General features: G+C 49.7%; 1 protein-coding gene across 2 annotated transcripts; it reads right to left on the bottom strand.

Annotated features, from left to right (window-relative positions):
- Positions 1–755: 755 nt before the first annotated feature.
- ADPRH (ADP-ribosylarginine hydrolase) lies at positions 756–10,163 on the bottom strand. Of its 2 annotated transcripts, none has more exons than XM_059819255.1 (4): positions 10,139–10,163; positions 9,080–9,426; positions 2,258–2,618; positions 756–1,497 (listed from the first exon to the last, which is right to left on the bottom strand). In XM_059819255.1, the coding sequence occupies exons 2-4, from the start codon at positions 9,375–9,377 to the stop codon at positions 1,110–1,112; spliced, it is 1,047 nt and encodes a 348-aa protein (XP_059675238.1). In that variant the 5' UTR covers positions 9,378–9,426; positions 10,139–10,163; the 3' UTR covers positions 756–1,109. The 2 variants fall into 2 exon arrangements, with proteins under 2 accessions (XP_059675238.1, XP_059675229.1); XM_059819246.1 differs by lacking the exon at positions 10,139–10,163 and adding an exon at positions 9,816–9,897.
- Positions 10,164–16,788: the final 6,625 nt, after the last annotated feature.

Below are 16,788 nucleotides of genomic sequence, written 5' to 3'. Positions count from 1 at the left end.
TTTTAAATTGCTCTGAAAATATTAAGTACTTTGCTGTGTCTTAGTCTGAATTTGAAGAAGAAACTGTATTTTTTATAGAATTATCCATAGCAAATGTTAAACGAATACTCTTCAGTAACCTTGATGGAAGCAGAAGAATATAGTTCACTACAGAAGTTGCTTAAGTTAAGCTGATGTAAAATGCAACCTTTTAATTCTCATTACGCACTTTCACCCTGAATAAGGGTTTGGTCAGTAGTCTTGAACAGCCCCATTAACTGAATTAGGGAAGTAGCATGATAGATTTTTACCTGTATAGCAAAAGTGCTGTGAAACTGCAAAATGCACTGCTGATGCAGCTGTCAGGTTAGATGTGGGGGTTTTCCGCATTAATTTAAAACAAAAAAAATATCCTCTGCTAAAATATTTGTATGAGAAAACTCCGTTGTCCCCAGACACGACCAGCTGTTTGACTCCCCTCCCCACCCCACCCCAGCTGCCCCCCAGTAGGTTGTCTTGGGCTGTACCTGCTATAAGCACAGGTTTTAGCTTTACACATGCTTAGTGCTAGATGGCAAGTGGTGTCCCCAGCACTCCCCATCAGCAGTACAGAGTGGCGAGCATGGGCTAGCCATCACGAGTTTGCTGGGAGGCATCTCTGCCAGCCCGTGTACATCCCTGACCCTCCTCTGGCATGCTTGTAGGGGCAGGACCCTGATTTGGGGCAGCTTGTGTGGGTTTTGCTGCCTGTCCTGCTGCTGGAGCATCGCTAGCAATGCCGCAACGGATGCTCCTGCTCCCCTGAGGACCAGACGATGTGCAGCTGCCACACTGACGGGAGGGACGTCTCAGGGCTCGGCTGCTCAAGGGACAGACGCACGGTTGCATGTTCCCATCAAACCCCCTTGTACCTGCTTTTCCCTACCCACTGTCCCCAAGCCCCAAGCTGCTAGCTCCAATATGACCTCCCTGCCGAAGCCAATACACACAAACAGAAAAAGCCTGGCTCTGGCTGATGCTCCAGTGCTTTAATCCAGTGGGTTTGCAAACCGAGTTTGCAAAACCTTGAGTGAGTGTGGGGCCGCAGGTGGGGTAAGCACATGCCCTGGGGGGCCCTGCCACCCCCCCACCTAGGCAATGCGGTACAAGTCCTTGGCCACCTGCTCCAGGCGGTCCCTGTACTCCAGGTGGGTGTAGAGGGAGGCGCCGACCCCCCGGAAGCCATGCATGGCCCCCCACCAGCAGGCCGCAATGGCGGCGGTGGAGTCGCTGTCACCCCCGTGGAAGAAAGCCCGGTGAGCCAGCTCTGCCCAGGAGTCCCCTGCGCCCAGCAGCGCGTCGTAAGCAATCATGGGGGCGTCATGCCCGCTGCTGCCCCCCCAGCCGTCGTAGCTGAGGGAGGTGTAGAAGGAGTCTCTCTCTTCGACGCCGTACTTGGGCGGGAAGGTGGGTGGCGAGACCCCGTCTGATATGCCTCTCTCCACCAGGTATTTTTCCCACTGCTTTTCAAAGTAATGCCTGCAAAACAGGAAACAAGATGGACGGGCTGTAAGAGACGTCCCATGGCAGAAGCGTATACCCGAGGACCCTGCAGGCGCTCTGGGCGCCAGCTGAAAACGTGCCACGTCAACAGGCTGGAGCAATGGCTCGGCAAAATGGTAGGCGTCCCCCCTTTGTCAAACTAGGGACATGATTTACAGTAAGAGGCACAAGGACATGTTTCAGTGAATTAGATTTCCCCTCCCTCCAGCCACATGGGAGAAGGCAGCCCAGCACCTGCTGCTGTGGCGCTGCAGAGGATTCAAAGGCTCAGAGCGAGAACTGAGTCATCCTCCCAAATTCAGAGTACCTCTACCCCTGACTGTGTGTGCCCCTGCGCACAGAGCCACACTGAATCTGCAGCCAGATTTGGTTAGAACTTTCAAACTGAGCTCAGCCCTAAGCCTGGTGCTGTTCCCCAGCCTTGCTTCCCATCTTTCATCAGATCACGGTTGCTTGAGATGACAAGTCTAGCTACCTCATACTGGATCCAAAAAATGTCACAACTACATGACCCAAACACAATGTGACCTTTTTTTTTTTTTTTTTAAATGAGTTCAAGATATTTTTCCCCTGGGGGACTTCAGAGACTTTCTGAATCGATTCGATCCCATGGCAGGCATGTGCTGCTCTAGGAGTTTACCATAATGTGATTACTGAAGCTTAAGTATAAACAGAGCTCACCCTCTCGTACGTGAGGTTTATTTTAACAAAACCCGGTGCTGGGAGCGCAGCTCACCATTGCCCCATGTTCTCCTCCACGAAGAAGCCGGTGCCCCGCACGTAGGCTTTCGCCCGCGGCAGCACCTCCAGCAGCCCCTTCCCCCAGGCCGGGGGGGGCATGCCGTTCACTGCGAAAGCCGTGAAGAGGGCTGAAGCCAAGGACCCCAGGTAGCCAGTGGGATGGTGGTGGGTCATTCGGCCGCTCTCTATGCTGACTTGCACCAGGGTGTCCAGCTCAGCGGGGTGGGGGAAACGCAGCCCGATGCACATGGAGCGCATGGCAGCCCCGCAGCCTCCCGCCCGGGTGCTGAATGGGATCCTCCAGCCGTCTGGCCGCCCCGGATCCAGCTTCAGCGCGTTTTCCGTACACGTGGCACCTGGACAGGAGCAGCAGAGCCCGAGAGAGAAAGAAAGGAAAGAAAAGAAAGAATCAGAAACACACATCAGTAGGTGACAGTGTCATATAGCTCGGGAACTGAGGGAAGACAGGCAGGGTAGCAGGGAAGGAAGCATTACCCTCTGTACGGGATTCAGGCTTTCCTGTAAAAACATCAGTTGTCTGCTCACATATGTTTCTTGCCTTAAATTGCCGGTGCATCCTGCATATTCCTGAGCAGACCTGATAACTCCTGTTTGTGGAAATAATTAAAAAGTCTAGGGGAGTAAAAAACGTTCCACTGCTGATTTATGTAATTTACATTGTTGATATTTACATTTCATGTTATTTATTTAATAACTTATCTAGAAAACATATATACTATATATGTTAGGTATATTATGTACACATATATCTAGATACCTAGATAGACATATATAAATATAAAGCAGGTTTGGAGGGCCATCAGATCACATCGATCCCTGATCCAAGGCATGCCTAAGTACCTCTGTGTTTTTCCCTGACAGTTGTTTAGCCTCTTTACAGGACCCTTTAAAGACAGTGACCCCACATGCTCCCCAGGAATCTTTCCCATTGCCTCGCTGATACGAAATGTTTTCCAGATATCCCCTCCTGCAGTTTTAAGTTTGTCTGAAAGCGATGAATGTAGTATCATCTCCCTCACCACCACATGGTCTGCATAACTGCCTTTACTGTACTACTCTTCAATAAGCTGAAAAACAACTGTACTAGGTCAGACCAAAAGTTTGTGCAGCCCACTAGCTCATCTCCAAACACAGCCACTAACAGATAACTACGGAAAGACTATAGAAACTGTGGCATGAAGACCCACCTGGCTTCCAGCAGACAGAGGAGCACAGCCTGCTTGAGTCAGAAGACAGATCCAAAATGCTGTGTTCAATAACCCCCAGTGGACCTAGCCACCATGAACTGGTCTCCTTAGCTTGAACCCATGCATGCCTTCAGACTCTAACATCCCATGGTAACCAGAGTCACAATTTTGTTATGGGAAGCATTTCCTTTTGTTTTAAACTGCCATTTGACAATTTCCTTAAATTCCCCTCTAATTTTTACATTACAAGAAATAATGACTTTTCATGTTCCACGCTATTCAAGACTGTATATACTTTGTCCCTCTTCCTCCATTTTCCAAGCTGACACCCTAGTCCAATTTTGCCTCTTTTCTGGTGGGAAGCCACACCATAACTCCTCCGTGCCCACCTCCATCTCTTTCAAATTTCTGCTATTTACTTTTTAAAGAAACAACTCTGCTTCTTCTAGTGCTGCTTCTTCAGAAACTCCCTTGTTAGTCCAGCACATTCATAGGATAAAGCTGTCTGCACAAACACATCCAAATTTCAGAGCCCAGCCAGCTTCCCCAGCCAAGACTGTGAAACAAGTTTTGAGAGCTAAGCCCAAATGCTCATGTGCAAGGAAGAGGAAACAGGTTTGAAACATTAAATTATCTTTGATTGTCTTCTACCTTGTCTTTTTCTCTTAGTCTGCTCTTCTGGCCAAATCTTAAATACTTCTTTTCCAACAGAAAGGTAAATCAAGGGCAGGTTTCAAGCAGCTTCATTTAAGTTTTAATTTGTTGGACAACAGCAGAAGTGGACTCAAAAGACTAGTCTTCTCCTAACTGCAGTGTGCCTAGTCCTCTCTCAGAGACACAGGGTAATAGCAGTAGCTGACATGCTCATGCACCCAAAATTAAACCGCTGCTCCAATACTTCGCTGCCTAACCAGGACAGGTAGCTGATGAACTTGCAGGTGCTCTGTTACTTTGAAAGTCAAACTAAGTAGAACAGAGTAGCAAGGAAGAAGCCTGGTCTAGAACCTTCACATAGCTCTACAATTCAATTACCTTTGGTGCAACTCGATCACCGTGATCTGGGAGCATGCTGAACACAGCTAGGTACTGCACTAAGCAGTCTGCAGAGCTGTTCACTTTTGCACTTTCATGTTTACGCTTGGCAGTAGGATTTGGTATATCGCAGTCTTTTACGCTTGGCAGTAGGATTTGGTATATCGCAGTCTGTTTTACCTGTACACGGTATTTACAGCACCCTTGTAACCAAAATACCTCCACATCCAAGCACAGCTTTAAGATTGGCTTCTGCACATGTGCTAAAAATAAATAATGCCTGGCTGCTGTCAGGAATAAGGTTACATAGATACTTTCATAGTTCTGGTCTAAGTGTCTTTAGTGTATTTCTTTTCCAACAGTGTTGTTACATGACAGGCTTATTAGATCAGTGCAGGATACAGCCTTCTCTTCAGTGTGAATGGGTGGACTAGCTCCCCGTGAATCCTTGTCTCAAACCAAAAAAGCAGCTCGGTCCTGTGGCTGTTTGGCTATTTGCCCTGCAAGCCTGTCAACTGAAATAAACTCTGAGAATGGAAACAGCCTATGCAAGTCTCCCCCACAGGAAAAAACAGGTTGCCAATCAGCACTGCCCACATTGTCAGGCCACTTCAGCTCTCCTGAATCCTGCACAGCGTGACCCAGGCACAAACCAGACCTGCTATTTCACCAGCCTCATCTACGTCTGCTGTGCCGGCACACCAACCTTTCGCGTGATGCCACCGTCACACCCTTCCCAGTAGATAAGACCTGCTGGTTGTGCGGTGCCACACGGCCAGCCAACCCCTGGATCAGTCCAGATGTTCCTTATACATCTTCTTCCCAGTGATTTACAGAGTGAAAATTGCGGGGCCATGTTTCTCTGCCGGAAGGAGCAGTAGACAGAGCGTTTGGTGTGGGTAGCACTGGGCTCTGCCAGGACAGATCACCACCAACCTCTAACTGAGCTGCCTAGGAGTTTGTTTTTGTGAGGTTTCAAAGTGGGAACATGTTCAGGCTTCTAAATCTGCTTTTCATGTAGTTCATTAATTCAGTGCTGGCTGCTATGTATCAAAATCGTTAAGAGGGATATTGGTATAATTTCCAACTTTACAATGATTAACAGAAAATTGAGGCATTTTTTCAAAAATCTAACTATACTAAGCATTGCACTTATGACCTATAATAGGACATTAAAAAGAACCTGTCAAGCAAAGCCATGTTTTTAAAAACCTGTGCCAACTACCCTATTTGTATGTTGCTGGTAAAACAGACCTTCTGCCAGGAAGACAAGGGGAAGGGGAGAGAGCAAAGGGACTAGGGTAGCTTAATATCAAAATCTGCATAACAAAAGCAAAATTAACTCTGTAATCTTGCTGGAACTGTGAGAAAGACATTTCTTCAGGACATGTTTCAGCAGCTTGAGAGCTGGCAACTCATTCCTTGATAAAAAGTGAGATTGTTCTTGCATTAGCTGTAGTCAAAAGGAAATGAGGAAGATGACAAGGCTTAAATTGTAAGGCAAGAGTGGTTATTTTGCAGCTTTAAACCTGTGCGTATTACTTTAGGAGATGACTACTGATAACCTGCAAATGAAAAAAAATTGTGTAAAACAAGCCAGTATACAACAGCTAAGACTCTTGTGATTTATCAAGTATTACAAGTATTATCCTCATGCTTTTTAAACAGTTAAAATATTAAAACATTTGAAAGCCGATTTAGGAAGACTAAGCTGAAATCACATTGTCGGGTCTTTTTTTAAAAACAGGTTAAAAAAAAAAAACGGCTGTAGGAGTTTTTAAATCAGGCAATTCTGTTTTGGAAATCCACCAAATCCTGGTTAGGAATCCTTGGTACTATCAGTAAGAAACTAAAAGTAACCTGAAGAGGGTATTGGTCTAAGGAAAGAAGAAATAGAAGCAAAAAGCAGTGTGTGAAGAAAGACAACCTGATAAAGTTTCAAGTACAACTGGATGCTATTTCTGGAATAAGCTTCCATTCCACTTATTTAGAGTCTTCATGAGCACAGACAGTAACAGTTGTTTGGGATCGATCAATACACATAAAAAAGGTGGGTTAAAACAACCACAACTATGTGGTGGCAAATAATTCCACAGGAGAGGACTTGGACTGAAAGACAGAGTTTTGAAGCAGGTTTCCTGGAGAGCTGTGGAAGCAGATGTAGTTGTACCATGAAAAAAGAAATATGGTCATGCTTGCATTGCTTAATTCATTGGCTTTGTTACCTGCGAAGAACAATGAATTTGGGGCTGTGGCACATCACAAAGAGCAATAATGGATGTAGGGATTAACTTGCCATTGAATTAAGACAGTGAGTTCTCCCCTGGGGCTGCACACTTGAGGGACCCCGCTGTCGCCGTCTAGTGACTCATAACGTTGTGGGAATCCCTTTGTTACTGCAGGTTTTGGTTTTCAGGTCTGGACTCCCTTGTGTGGGTGAGCAATGTGAGTTTCCCCCACTCTTCTGGGGGAATCTCTTCTTTGTTGGGTGAAAGTTGCAGCAGCAACTTTCCATTCTCAGCCTTAAAGGCTGCAATTCCCCGGTGAGTACTTACTTTGGCCAGAACAGCATCACCTTGGGTTACGTTCTCAGTTAAAATCCATTTACTCTGAACTGTCGAAAGAAGTGATTGACATGCAACTTCTATCATTAGGATTTATCAATATGGCATGGATACTCCAGACACCTTTTCAGGATATGGATTAGGTATTTCCTTTAGGTATTCCCCACATCAGTGGGCATTGAACTGTTAAGTGTCAGGATTTAAGCTCTCAGAGCCAAGCACCTTTCCTGTGGCTGCAGCAGGAGCACTCCAGAACGCAAGAACATTCCCAACAGCCTTCCATGTTTTTCCACATTCCTTTCCCCACTTCCCCCAAAGTTTTACAAGGTTAAGTGTCCATGGACCCACTAAAGAAGTTACATTTCTTTGTTTAGCTAGATAACCTGACCTTTCCTTGTCACTCCAATTAGTCTGTAGCAAATTTACTTTAAAATCCTTCACTTCCAAATAGGAACTGCTTTCGGGCATGTTGCAGCTCAGTTACTCACAGAAGGACTGAAGCAGGTGTGCTATTATTCTTAGCTATTAATTACTAACATTTAAATTTCAGGTTCTCCTTTTCATCTCAGGTTTTAGTCACCAAGCTTAGACATGGGAGGCAAAAATAGCTTCCAGGTGCTGCCTCACTGCCAGCTGTGGTTAGCCCACCTTGGCAGACCCCATCAGCTGGGGGAACTACAAGATCCTTTACCAAAACAGCAGTGAGTCTCTTGGAAATTTAACCTGCCGACTCCTGCTATCCTGGCAAGCATCGTTACCCTTTCCTAAATATTTTATTAATTAGGCTACTCCAACAACTGAGACTATCTGTGTTAAAGAATAGTGATAGTTTAGTTCTTTACACAGGGTCGGTCACTGTGGAAAGGTAAGCAGAATAAATTCCTGCCCAAGTTTCCAACCCGGTTTACCTTGGAAATGCACAGCTCTGTCACGCTGTGCTCAGTGACCCTAAGAGAGCAATGCAGGATTTGGCCTTTCCCATGTTTAACGTCAAGCCAGAACATTCCTGATATATTCTGGCCACTCCAAATAGGCATGTCTAAGCAATTTCTATTCGACGTATAAACTTTGCATAGGATTGCTGAATTTGAGTGTTTCCTGGATACTTTACGCTGCCTGCACTAGTCAAATTAGAGGCCCAGCCTCAGTAGCTCCAATTTGAATTTAATTCAAGCATCCAGAAGAGGCTGGGCCAGGAGCACAGAGAGAGACGGGGTCCTCGGAGAACAGCTGGGTCAGCAGACCTGCGTGAACTAGGAACTACAGGAATATGTTGCATACGGTTTGGCTACTGCAGCCCGTCAAGATGCCCTTCCTGAATACTGCCATGCACTGCCAGTCCCTGCTGCCTGTGACCCAAACTCAGCACCACTGTGTCTACACAGAGAAAAGAGAGATGATGGAAGTACAAGGTTCAGAAAAGACGATTGTGGCCTGACTGTCCTGGCACAGGAAGTAGACATGCAGAGCAGGCCAAAAGTAGACTTTGGGTTTAATAAACTTAATTATTCCAAGCAAGGATCTTTGTGCCTTTAAATATATTTTATATGTCATTTATTGCATTTATTACAAGAAGTTCTATATTAATTCTCTGTTTAAATGTGTTGCTTTAACACAGCATCTCAGGGTGCGCATTATACGTGGTTGAATTTGCATTTTTCATCCATTGAGTGCAGGAAAAGGCACATCCCCAGCGCAAAAGCCAGCATCCTTCCCCTGAGTTCAAGGCCAGACCTCAAACACGCCTGTAAGAATGCTTTGTAAACATGGGCAAAACAGTATCTTTTTCATCTAGTTCAGAGAAGCCCAAAACACTTCAGCTTGCCTTATTCTATGCTCGAGTTCATCCTGAAACAGGTACTGTGTGGAAAACTTTTGCCTTTACACAAAATACGATTAACGCAATAAAAAGCCAAAAGCAGAGCCAGGGCCAGCCTCAGCTCCAAGCTGCCGGGAAGGGAGAGACGCTGGCAAGAGGACAGCCCTGCCCAGACAGCATTATAGAGGGGTTACCTGGAGCTCTGCCCTTCATATCATTCATGCACTCCTTGTAGTTCTTTGCAATCAGGGAATAGAGATGCTCTAAACTTGGGTTTTTCCCAGCAGCTACCAGGGCTTCGGCCGTGGCCAAGTGCATCACCGTATCATCGCTGACTTTCCAACCTTGGATGCTGAGGTTGCCAAGTCCCCCCATCTCCGCCAGCTCCTTGTGGATGGCTGGGCCACTCTGCAGGAACTCCCATTTCCCATTGTAATAGCCCAGCGTGTCACCAACTGCGCTCAGCACCATTGATGCCACATAGTTTTCCATTGCCTTAGGACACAATTTTTGCCCCAGGACTGCTTCAATGCAGAAAACACTATGAAAAAAGAAGAGAGGGAGACTGAAAATAAAATCTTTCCCAGTTCAGTACCAGCCTCTACTGCTAAGTTCCAGCAGGCTGGATACCCAGCCTAGCACCTGCATCTCCCTCAGAGGATATATTTCTTCAAAGCACGTGCTTCCCCGCAGACCTCCGGCCGTGTGCCACACCAGCAAGTGCGTGGCAGCTCCCGGGCAGCCCAGCCCTGGGCCAGGGAGAGCCCAGGACGACGCTGCATGTCAGTGGCTGGGTCGAAGACTGAAAAGCATGGGCAGGACTGCAGGAATGTGTGCAGGTTAAGTGACCGTACCCACGTTCACCTCCTTTTTGAGCGCAGCCCAAAATACGAGCAAGGAGGTTAGACCAGCTCCCGGCGGCATTCTTACCCTGGGGATAACGAGGCAGAACTCCTCCGTTTTAGCAGGGCCTGGCAGAGGCCATAAGCACAGGGGCTCCGGGCAATGCTTGGCCTTGCTCCACAGGCCGGCTACAACGGCGGGCAGGCCTACAGGCAGAGCTGGCTATCCCAGCGGGTACTTCAGCGATGCCTCCCAAAAAACCCCACGCTCCTCCCCAGGGTTTGCTGCGCCTCACGGCGAGGCCCTTTTCCTTGGGAGAAGCGGAGGCGGAGAAGGACGGCGGGGCCGGCCGAGCCGGGATCCGCGCCGCCGGGAGAGGCGGCCTCTTCCCGGCCCCGGAGGGTACTTACGCAGCCAGCCCGGCAAGCAGGGGCAGGAAGGGCCGCCCTGGCCTGCCCCACCCCGGGAGCGGCCCGCGGCTCCCCGGGGACATCCGGCGCGGCGGCGCGGCCGCAGGCCTCGGCGCCTGGTCCCTGCCCGAGGCGGCGCCCCCCGGCACTCCCCCTCCGCGTCCTCCCCGGGGCGGTGCGACCGGCCCGGCGGCGGACGAGGCCCCTCCTTGCCAGGCAGCGCCGGCCGAGCCGCCGGGCCCGGCCGCGTCGCTCCCGGGGGACCCCGGCACGTCCCTCGGCGGGCCACAGCTCTCCCCTGCGCCTCGGCCCGCTGCCGCCTTGTCATGGCCACATGTCCCCGGCGCCGGCGGAGGGCTTGGTCCCGGCCGCAGGGCCGGGAGCTGGGGAAGGGGATGGGTGTTTTCTTTCATTTTCGGGATTGTCTCTTTCTTGGCGCCCTCAGAGGCGCAACAGTCAACTCGGAAATGAAGCTGCCACATGGAAATGAAGTCACTGCATGGAAATTAAGTATTTTATTATTTTAAAAAAAAGTAAAAATGAAAAGCACTTTCAGCATTTCCCCTGCTTTTTCTGTTGAAACTTCACTAGTTCCGTGAGCAGCCCCCTCCTCCTGGCTGGGTCCCAGCCGGGGGCAGCCGCCCCCTCTGTGGGAGTCTGTGGGCCCCGCTCAGGGTCTGCGCCAGGGGAAGCCTTGGGGGGGGTCCCCATCCTTTTTCAGCCTTGGTTTCTCTTTCCCCATGCTTCTTCAGCATTCATTCACCACAGCCTGAGTAGAGCCTCCAGCCATCACCGGGAGTCTTTGCCTCTGTGCCTGCCCTGTCCCTCGGTGCTGCGGGGCAGCGCTCTCCCCGCAGGCCCCGGCGCGGCCCAGCTCACCCCCCGGGTGACCCCCGCCTCCTCCAAACCAGGGCTAGTCTTTGCTATGTCTGGTGGTGCTGCTTTACATTGCGTCTTGAGGCACTTGATGATGCCGTTGCCTTGCTTTTACCTTTATTTTTAATGATGGTGGTGGTTAGGCGGCTGAGGGCGTCTAGTGAATGGGCAGGGAAGGGACAGCAGCGGAAAGCAGTAGCAAAAAGTGGGATTGAGCATGGCTCAGGCTGCGTTTTGTGGAGGCCAAACCTTTTTACCGACCGGCGGTCACTTGACATGCTACACACCAGCTCTCCACAGCCTCAGTTCACCCCAGAAGGTACCAGCACCTCTTACACGAAGGGGAAAAAAAAATCCCCCCCGTGCCCATGAGAGAAAGCGGTGGTAGTTTTTGAGCTGCAGCCCTGGGGGATTTCAGGGCAATCACGAATGTAGCGCTGGGTTAGAGCAGAGTCCCTGGGGAATTTGGGGGGCAAGTGAGAGCGGGGGGCTGGAGCGGGGCCCTGGGGGATGTCAGGTAGCTGAGAGCGCAGGGCTGCGCGGGAGCGTCCGCCTCGGCGGCTGCGGCGGTTCAGTATGCAGTGCCCATTCAGGTATCGGCTGCTCCTCTGCAGCCCGCTGCAAACGTGGAGTTTGAGAAGCATCTGGTAGAGAAAATAGTAACAGAAAAGGAAGTGGGAGAAGAAGCTGTTGGTGTCTCAGCACTGCCAGCAGTGCCTGATGACCTTTTCTGCTTCTCTGCTTCATTCTGTTTTATATAGAACGGCTCTGAATTTACTCAGGTTGGCGCAGCGCTTAAAGGCAAAGCGGGGTTTTTCTCTCCTAAGGGTTGGGCCTGTGAGAGGGAAAGCCCCTCCTGCTTTTGGCTAACTATCTGCAAGGAAGGGCTTCTGCTGCAACCTGAAGGGCAGAGGAGCAGACAGGAAAGTTACAGGGCTCCCCAAAGGGACAGGAAAATGGGACGACGCCTCTGCATCAGTACAAAATGCCTGCGGCACTGAGATCTTTGGATCTTGTAATCATTTCCCGATTTCTGAGCTCTTTCAGCTTCTTAAAAACCAAAACTAAGACATGCACTGGAGTTAAGTGACATCTGAGATGTGTCACAGAAAAACGTCAAGGGCTCCTCGCTGACAGACAGCAGATGATGAGCCATCAGCAGGAGCCATCAGCAGGAGCCTGCAAATGTGGGGTGGGGAGGGCTGCAGTTTTCAGGCTCGAATCCATGCATTGGTCCCAAAGGGGTCTCCTTGTGCGAGTCCCACGGGATGGCCACGAGGTGGGAGAGGAGAGTGCTCTCTGTCAGGGAGCACCTCCAGCTCCGAGATGGTGCAGGGCAGCATTGCCCTGACTCACCCCTTAGCGCGGGGAGAGGGGCATGACCGCTCCCCCTTGGCAAGGATGGCCGCCTGGTGCTGAGCCTTGCAAAAGGTTAAATACTCGCCATTTTGCACCTTTCTGGGGGGTTTTGTTTTTTGGGTTTTTTTAGTGAAAATTTAGGCTGCGGTGGACCAATGGCCAGGATATGCCTTCTGGAAAGTACCACCTTGGAGCAGCTCGCTGACATGCCCCTGCCATGTGTTGGACACTGTGGTTAGCACTCGCTTAGACTCAGAATTTTCCTTCATATTCATCTGGAAAAAAAGGGTAATTCTTTCTGACTAAAAAAAAATGTGCCTTTCTAGATGAGCCCAGGGTTGAAAGCTCCTATTCGGAGGGGCTGTGATGGGTAGCATTGCAGCGCTGGAGCTACGTACTCGTTTACACCCTGTGGGACATTTCCTCAGAACTACATGAGGCCTTCAGGCCAAGCGTTGGAAGAAGGTGAACATTAAAAATGCATGGTGCACCCTCTTAAACACGGCAGTGCCCCTGTTCTAGATCCTACAGCTGTCCCCAAAATGGGACTGCAAGGGAACATCTGGAATCCTCATTTTTCACCTCTCCTATTCATCTTCTCTTCACCTCCCAGGTTCAAAGGTGACTTTCCAAGAGATCTTCTGGGGCCCTCAAGCATGTTCATTTTGGACCAGTGCCAACCTCTTAACAGTCTCTCATTCTTTTAATAGTGCTTTTTTCTCTGTAATGACAGCAGGCATTTTTTTGAGTGGGGAATGTTTCTGGGCTTACCCTAACTCTCTGTCCCCAGGTGCATGTCTGTCTTTGTCACTGGCCAGTAAATAATAATACACTATAACAGGGTCATTCAAAACAGGGGCAGCGAGTGCCACGTGAGGTCTGCTCGGGACCTGGCCAGCTCACTGCGGGGAGCCCAGGCAGCGATTGCTGGTGAGGCAGCGGTGCATGACCCCACATGCACATGCAAGGGAAACGCTCGCCGCTGCAGGATGCTCGGGGCTGCTGTTCTCGCTTTGGCTGGGTGTTTGCAGCAGGGGATGGGCACCCAGCGGCAGCGGGTGCTTCTGGCTCTGCGCTTCCTTCACCCTAGGCGCAGCAGGGCGCTTCTGCCTCAGTTTCTCCAGCTAACCCTAATGGGGTGGTAACCCTCACTTGTTGCCTGACTTCCCATTGTAATGATGGGTGGGGCCCTTGCCTCCCTCCATCCTGTCCAGGGAAGCACAGCTGAAAAAGAAGGTAAGAGCCTTGGCTGCAAACACAGCCTGTGCCTGGGGGGAAGCCAGTTGCAAAGATGCTTTTGCCTGCACATGGGATCATGCATGGGCATATTTGGGGAATAGTGAGAGACGTTTTGAAGGGCCTGGCTGAAGCAAGTTTTGGAGACGGCAGCAGAGGAGGTGCCTTTGGGTGACCAACTTGGTTTCAGGGAATACTGGACTTCGGCCTCTTGATCGAGAAACCAGACTTCATTTCAGAAATATCTGCCTCTTTCTGTCCAGTCTTGCCTCCTTCCACAAACTCTCCAAGAGAGGGTCTGGCTCACTACCCCGGGCAAAAGGGAAACAGTGGAAAATTAGTGTAATCTGTGCATTGTGGCACCTGCCACTCTCCTCAGGATGCTTCCAAAGGCCCTCGTTAACACAGATTTAAAAAAAAAAAATAAAAAAATACAAAAAATCGCCACCAAGTCTAACTGTTTCAAGTAACCATAATTCTGCAGGGTAGAAGATAAGCAGGATAATTGCTTTACCACAGAAAGAGGCACTGCAGTGCTGACCTGGGACAAGCAGCAAGGTCAGTGACACAGGGAACATCTCCTGGTCGAGCTGAGGGCTGTGATCACCTCTCCCACGTCCACATCTAGCAAACTGAACTGCAAACTCATCTTTACTGCCTCTCCATTAGATGGGAGGTGTAGGGACAGGGACCTCCCCAGCAGGGTGCAAGTCCTTATAGTTGGCTTTATTGGTAAATGGGAGGTGTAGGGACAGGGACCTCCCCAGCAGGGTGCAAGTCCTGCTTTCGAGCCTGGGGATGTCAGTGAAGCAATCCCAGCCGGCTCCAGTGGACCTGGGGTTTGGCTCGAGAAGTGGATCTGAGGCTCCAGGGCTGGTAAGCTGGTTGGTCCTTGATGTAAATCAAGTGACATTTTCACATTTGGTTGTGTGCCAGTGCTGGCACTGTGCTCCCCACCTGCAGGGTGAAGGCGTCTGTGGGCCTGTGTTGCTGTCCCTTCTGGCGCTTTCTTTCCGTGAACTGCTGGCAGTTGCGTCAGTGTCCTTCCTGAGTGTATCGGGGGACCGGGAGAGCCCATCGGAGGGGTGTCATGCCTGCAAGCAGAGGGGCCCATCAAGCCTGCCTTATAGCTGCTCTCAACTCACCTTACAGCCACCAGCAGGCTAAATTCGGAGGTTCTTGGCACTTGCCAACGAAGATAAGCCCTAGCAGGATATGGTGGGTGGGTTAAACATGGCCAGCCGCTTGGCGATGGGAGGGGAGGAGGTTTCATCATGCTATAGGTTTTGAAATGTGATGGTCTTTCTGCATTGCGGAAGCAGCAATGTTTAAAGTGTTAAATGTGTGTTCCACTTTGAGAGCAGGGTTCTCCTTTCTGTGTGAAAAGAAAGTCTGGGGAACGTAATTGCAGGCCACACTGTAGAAAAGATGTGTCAGGTGCAAGGAATATGAAGAACAGCCCCAGGAGAGGGGGTTCAGCCTTCTGGGACAGAGAGTGCAGCGCATCTCACAATCCTGATGGTAGCTCTGCTGAGGCTCCTGGTGTTGCAAGAGCAGCAGATGTGGCCCAGCACGCGTGGTTCACACAGGTAACGTGTGCTTCCACACTACAGCGGAGGCAAATTAACTACTGAGCCCCTCCAAAAACTACTGCTACTCCTCTTTCACTCCAGCTTTCCCTCCTCCCAGCTGCATGCATCCACCTCCTGCTATGAGGGTCACCCACCTGCAGCGTAAAGCCCATTTGACCCTCCATCCTGCTAAAATAGAGTTAGGTGAATGTGAGAGATAGCGTAAAAATAAGGGTGGGAAAGGAACAAGTCTGGGGAGTAGGGTCTCCCTTTCTTCTGCCAGCAAGTTGCAAGTGTGTTTAAGCTGTCTAAGGAAATCACAGGTTGTGTACAGGCATGAGAGCTAAACTTGAGTGAGGAAGAGGTGGAGGCACCAGCTGAGGTCTGAGGAAGTAGGGGGATGGGAATGGTGCTCAGAAATTCCTGTTAGCTTATCGTGGAGTGCATATAGCACCAGGACCTGCCAGGCTGAAGGATGGCTTTCATCAGCATGAATGACTTAAACTGAGACTAGGCAAAATCCTAGGTATGATGGGTTAGGAAAAGCCCTGTAGTGGCTTTGAGTTATTTGATTGGGTGGTTATTTTCCACCACAGGGATTTCTCTGTTGCCAGGTTGTGACCTGAGCCTTCTCTCCTGCCTTTCTTTTCTGGCTGTTTCTTCACCAGCTCCCTCTAAAACACTGCTGTTCCTGGGAATGACTCCTACTTTTGGCCGTATACCAAAAGAACCAAGGGGCATGAGAAATAGTGGGAAAGGGCTTAGGGGCAGCAAAATATGACATTTGAAAGGTTACTTCTGCATTTCATTCTTCATGAATTGGATTTCAGAGAATTGGGAAGTGCTGGTGAGTGACAGAAGAGGAACATATGAACAAGACCACTGAATGCTCTGTTTTATCCATTGGTCTAACAAGGCTTAAAAATATCTGCCTGTTTCCTTTCTCTAACTACGCACTTTGTGTGATGCAATTCAATGGTGACATTGCCTTGATGCGTGGAGAAGTCCTCCTGGAAGGAAGAGCGGGGAGGTGTTGCAAAGACATCGACTGCTGGCCTCCCTTCTTCCGGCTTCACCCTCACCCCGTGCACGAACCCAAACTCTCAGAGGAACAAAGCCTTTGGAGGAGGCCACCAAAGACACCACTGTACTGTCGTTAGCCCTCTGGAGTGTTCCCACAATAGCCCTAGTCTGGCAGAAAGGACAGGGAAGCTCTTGACAGCAATCGCTAGGCAAAGGAAGCTGATAACTGTGAAACCTCTTGCTCTTAAAACTGAGATAGCATTTGAGGTCTGGGAGGAGATGGTCTGTCACTGATCTGCCAGGTATGTGGCTGCACAAAGCTGCAAGACAGTGTAAGAAGATCTCGTTTGGGGGAAAAAGCCAAACATATTTGATTGGTGATATATGTCAGACCACGTGTTGTCAAAAATCAGTTGAAAGTTAAGAAAATCACAACTCCAGGAGACAGAGGGAGGCTTGGGAATAAGGATGCTGACCCTTTTGTAAGTCTGGTATTGCTACAGTTCATATGCCCCCAATGACAGTGGCTCTGCACTGCCTCTGAGCAGTCACTTCTGCTTGGAGCAGAGGAGAAAATAACACTTG

This window comes from Gavia stellata, chromosome 1, assembly GCF_030936135.1.
Source record: "Gavia stellata isolate bGavSte3 chromosome 1, bGavSte3.hap2, whole genome shotgun sequence".
Lineage (NCBI taxonomy): Eukaryota > Metazoa > Chordata > Aves > Gaviiformes > Gaviidae > Gavia > Gavia stellata.
The sequence above is the reverse complement of the archived record's forward strand: the minus strand, read 5'-3'. Positions and strand labels throughout refer to the sequence as shown.

Bases quoted from the DNA above. Each gene is read 5' to 3' on its own strand.
- ADPRH (XM_059819255.1), bottom strand. From the start codon at position 9,377: ATGGAAAACTATGTGGCATCAATGGTGCTGAGCGCAGTTGGTGACACG. The intron at 2,619-9,079 runs GTAACCCCTCTA...GCTCCTGTCCAG, and splicing joins TATGAAGGGCAGAGCTCCAG to GTGCCACGTGTACGGAAAAC. The intron at 1,498-2,257 runs GTGAGCTGCGCT...CCTGTTTTGCAG, and splicing joins GAGGAGAACATGGGGCAATG to GCATTACTTTGAAAAGCAGT.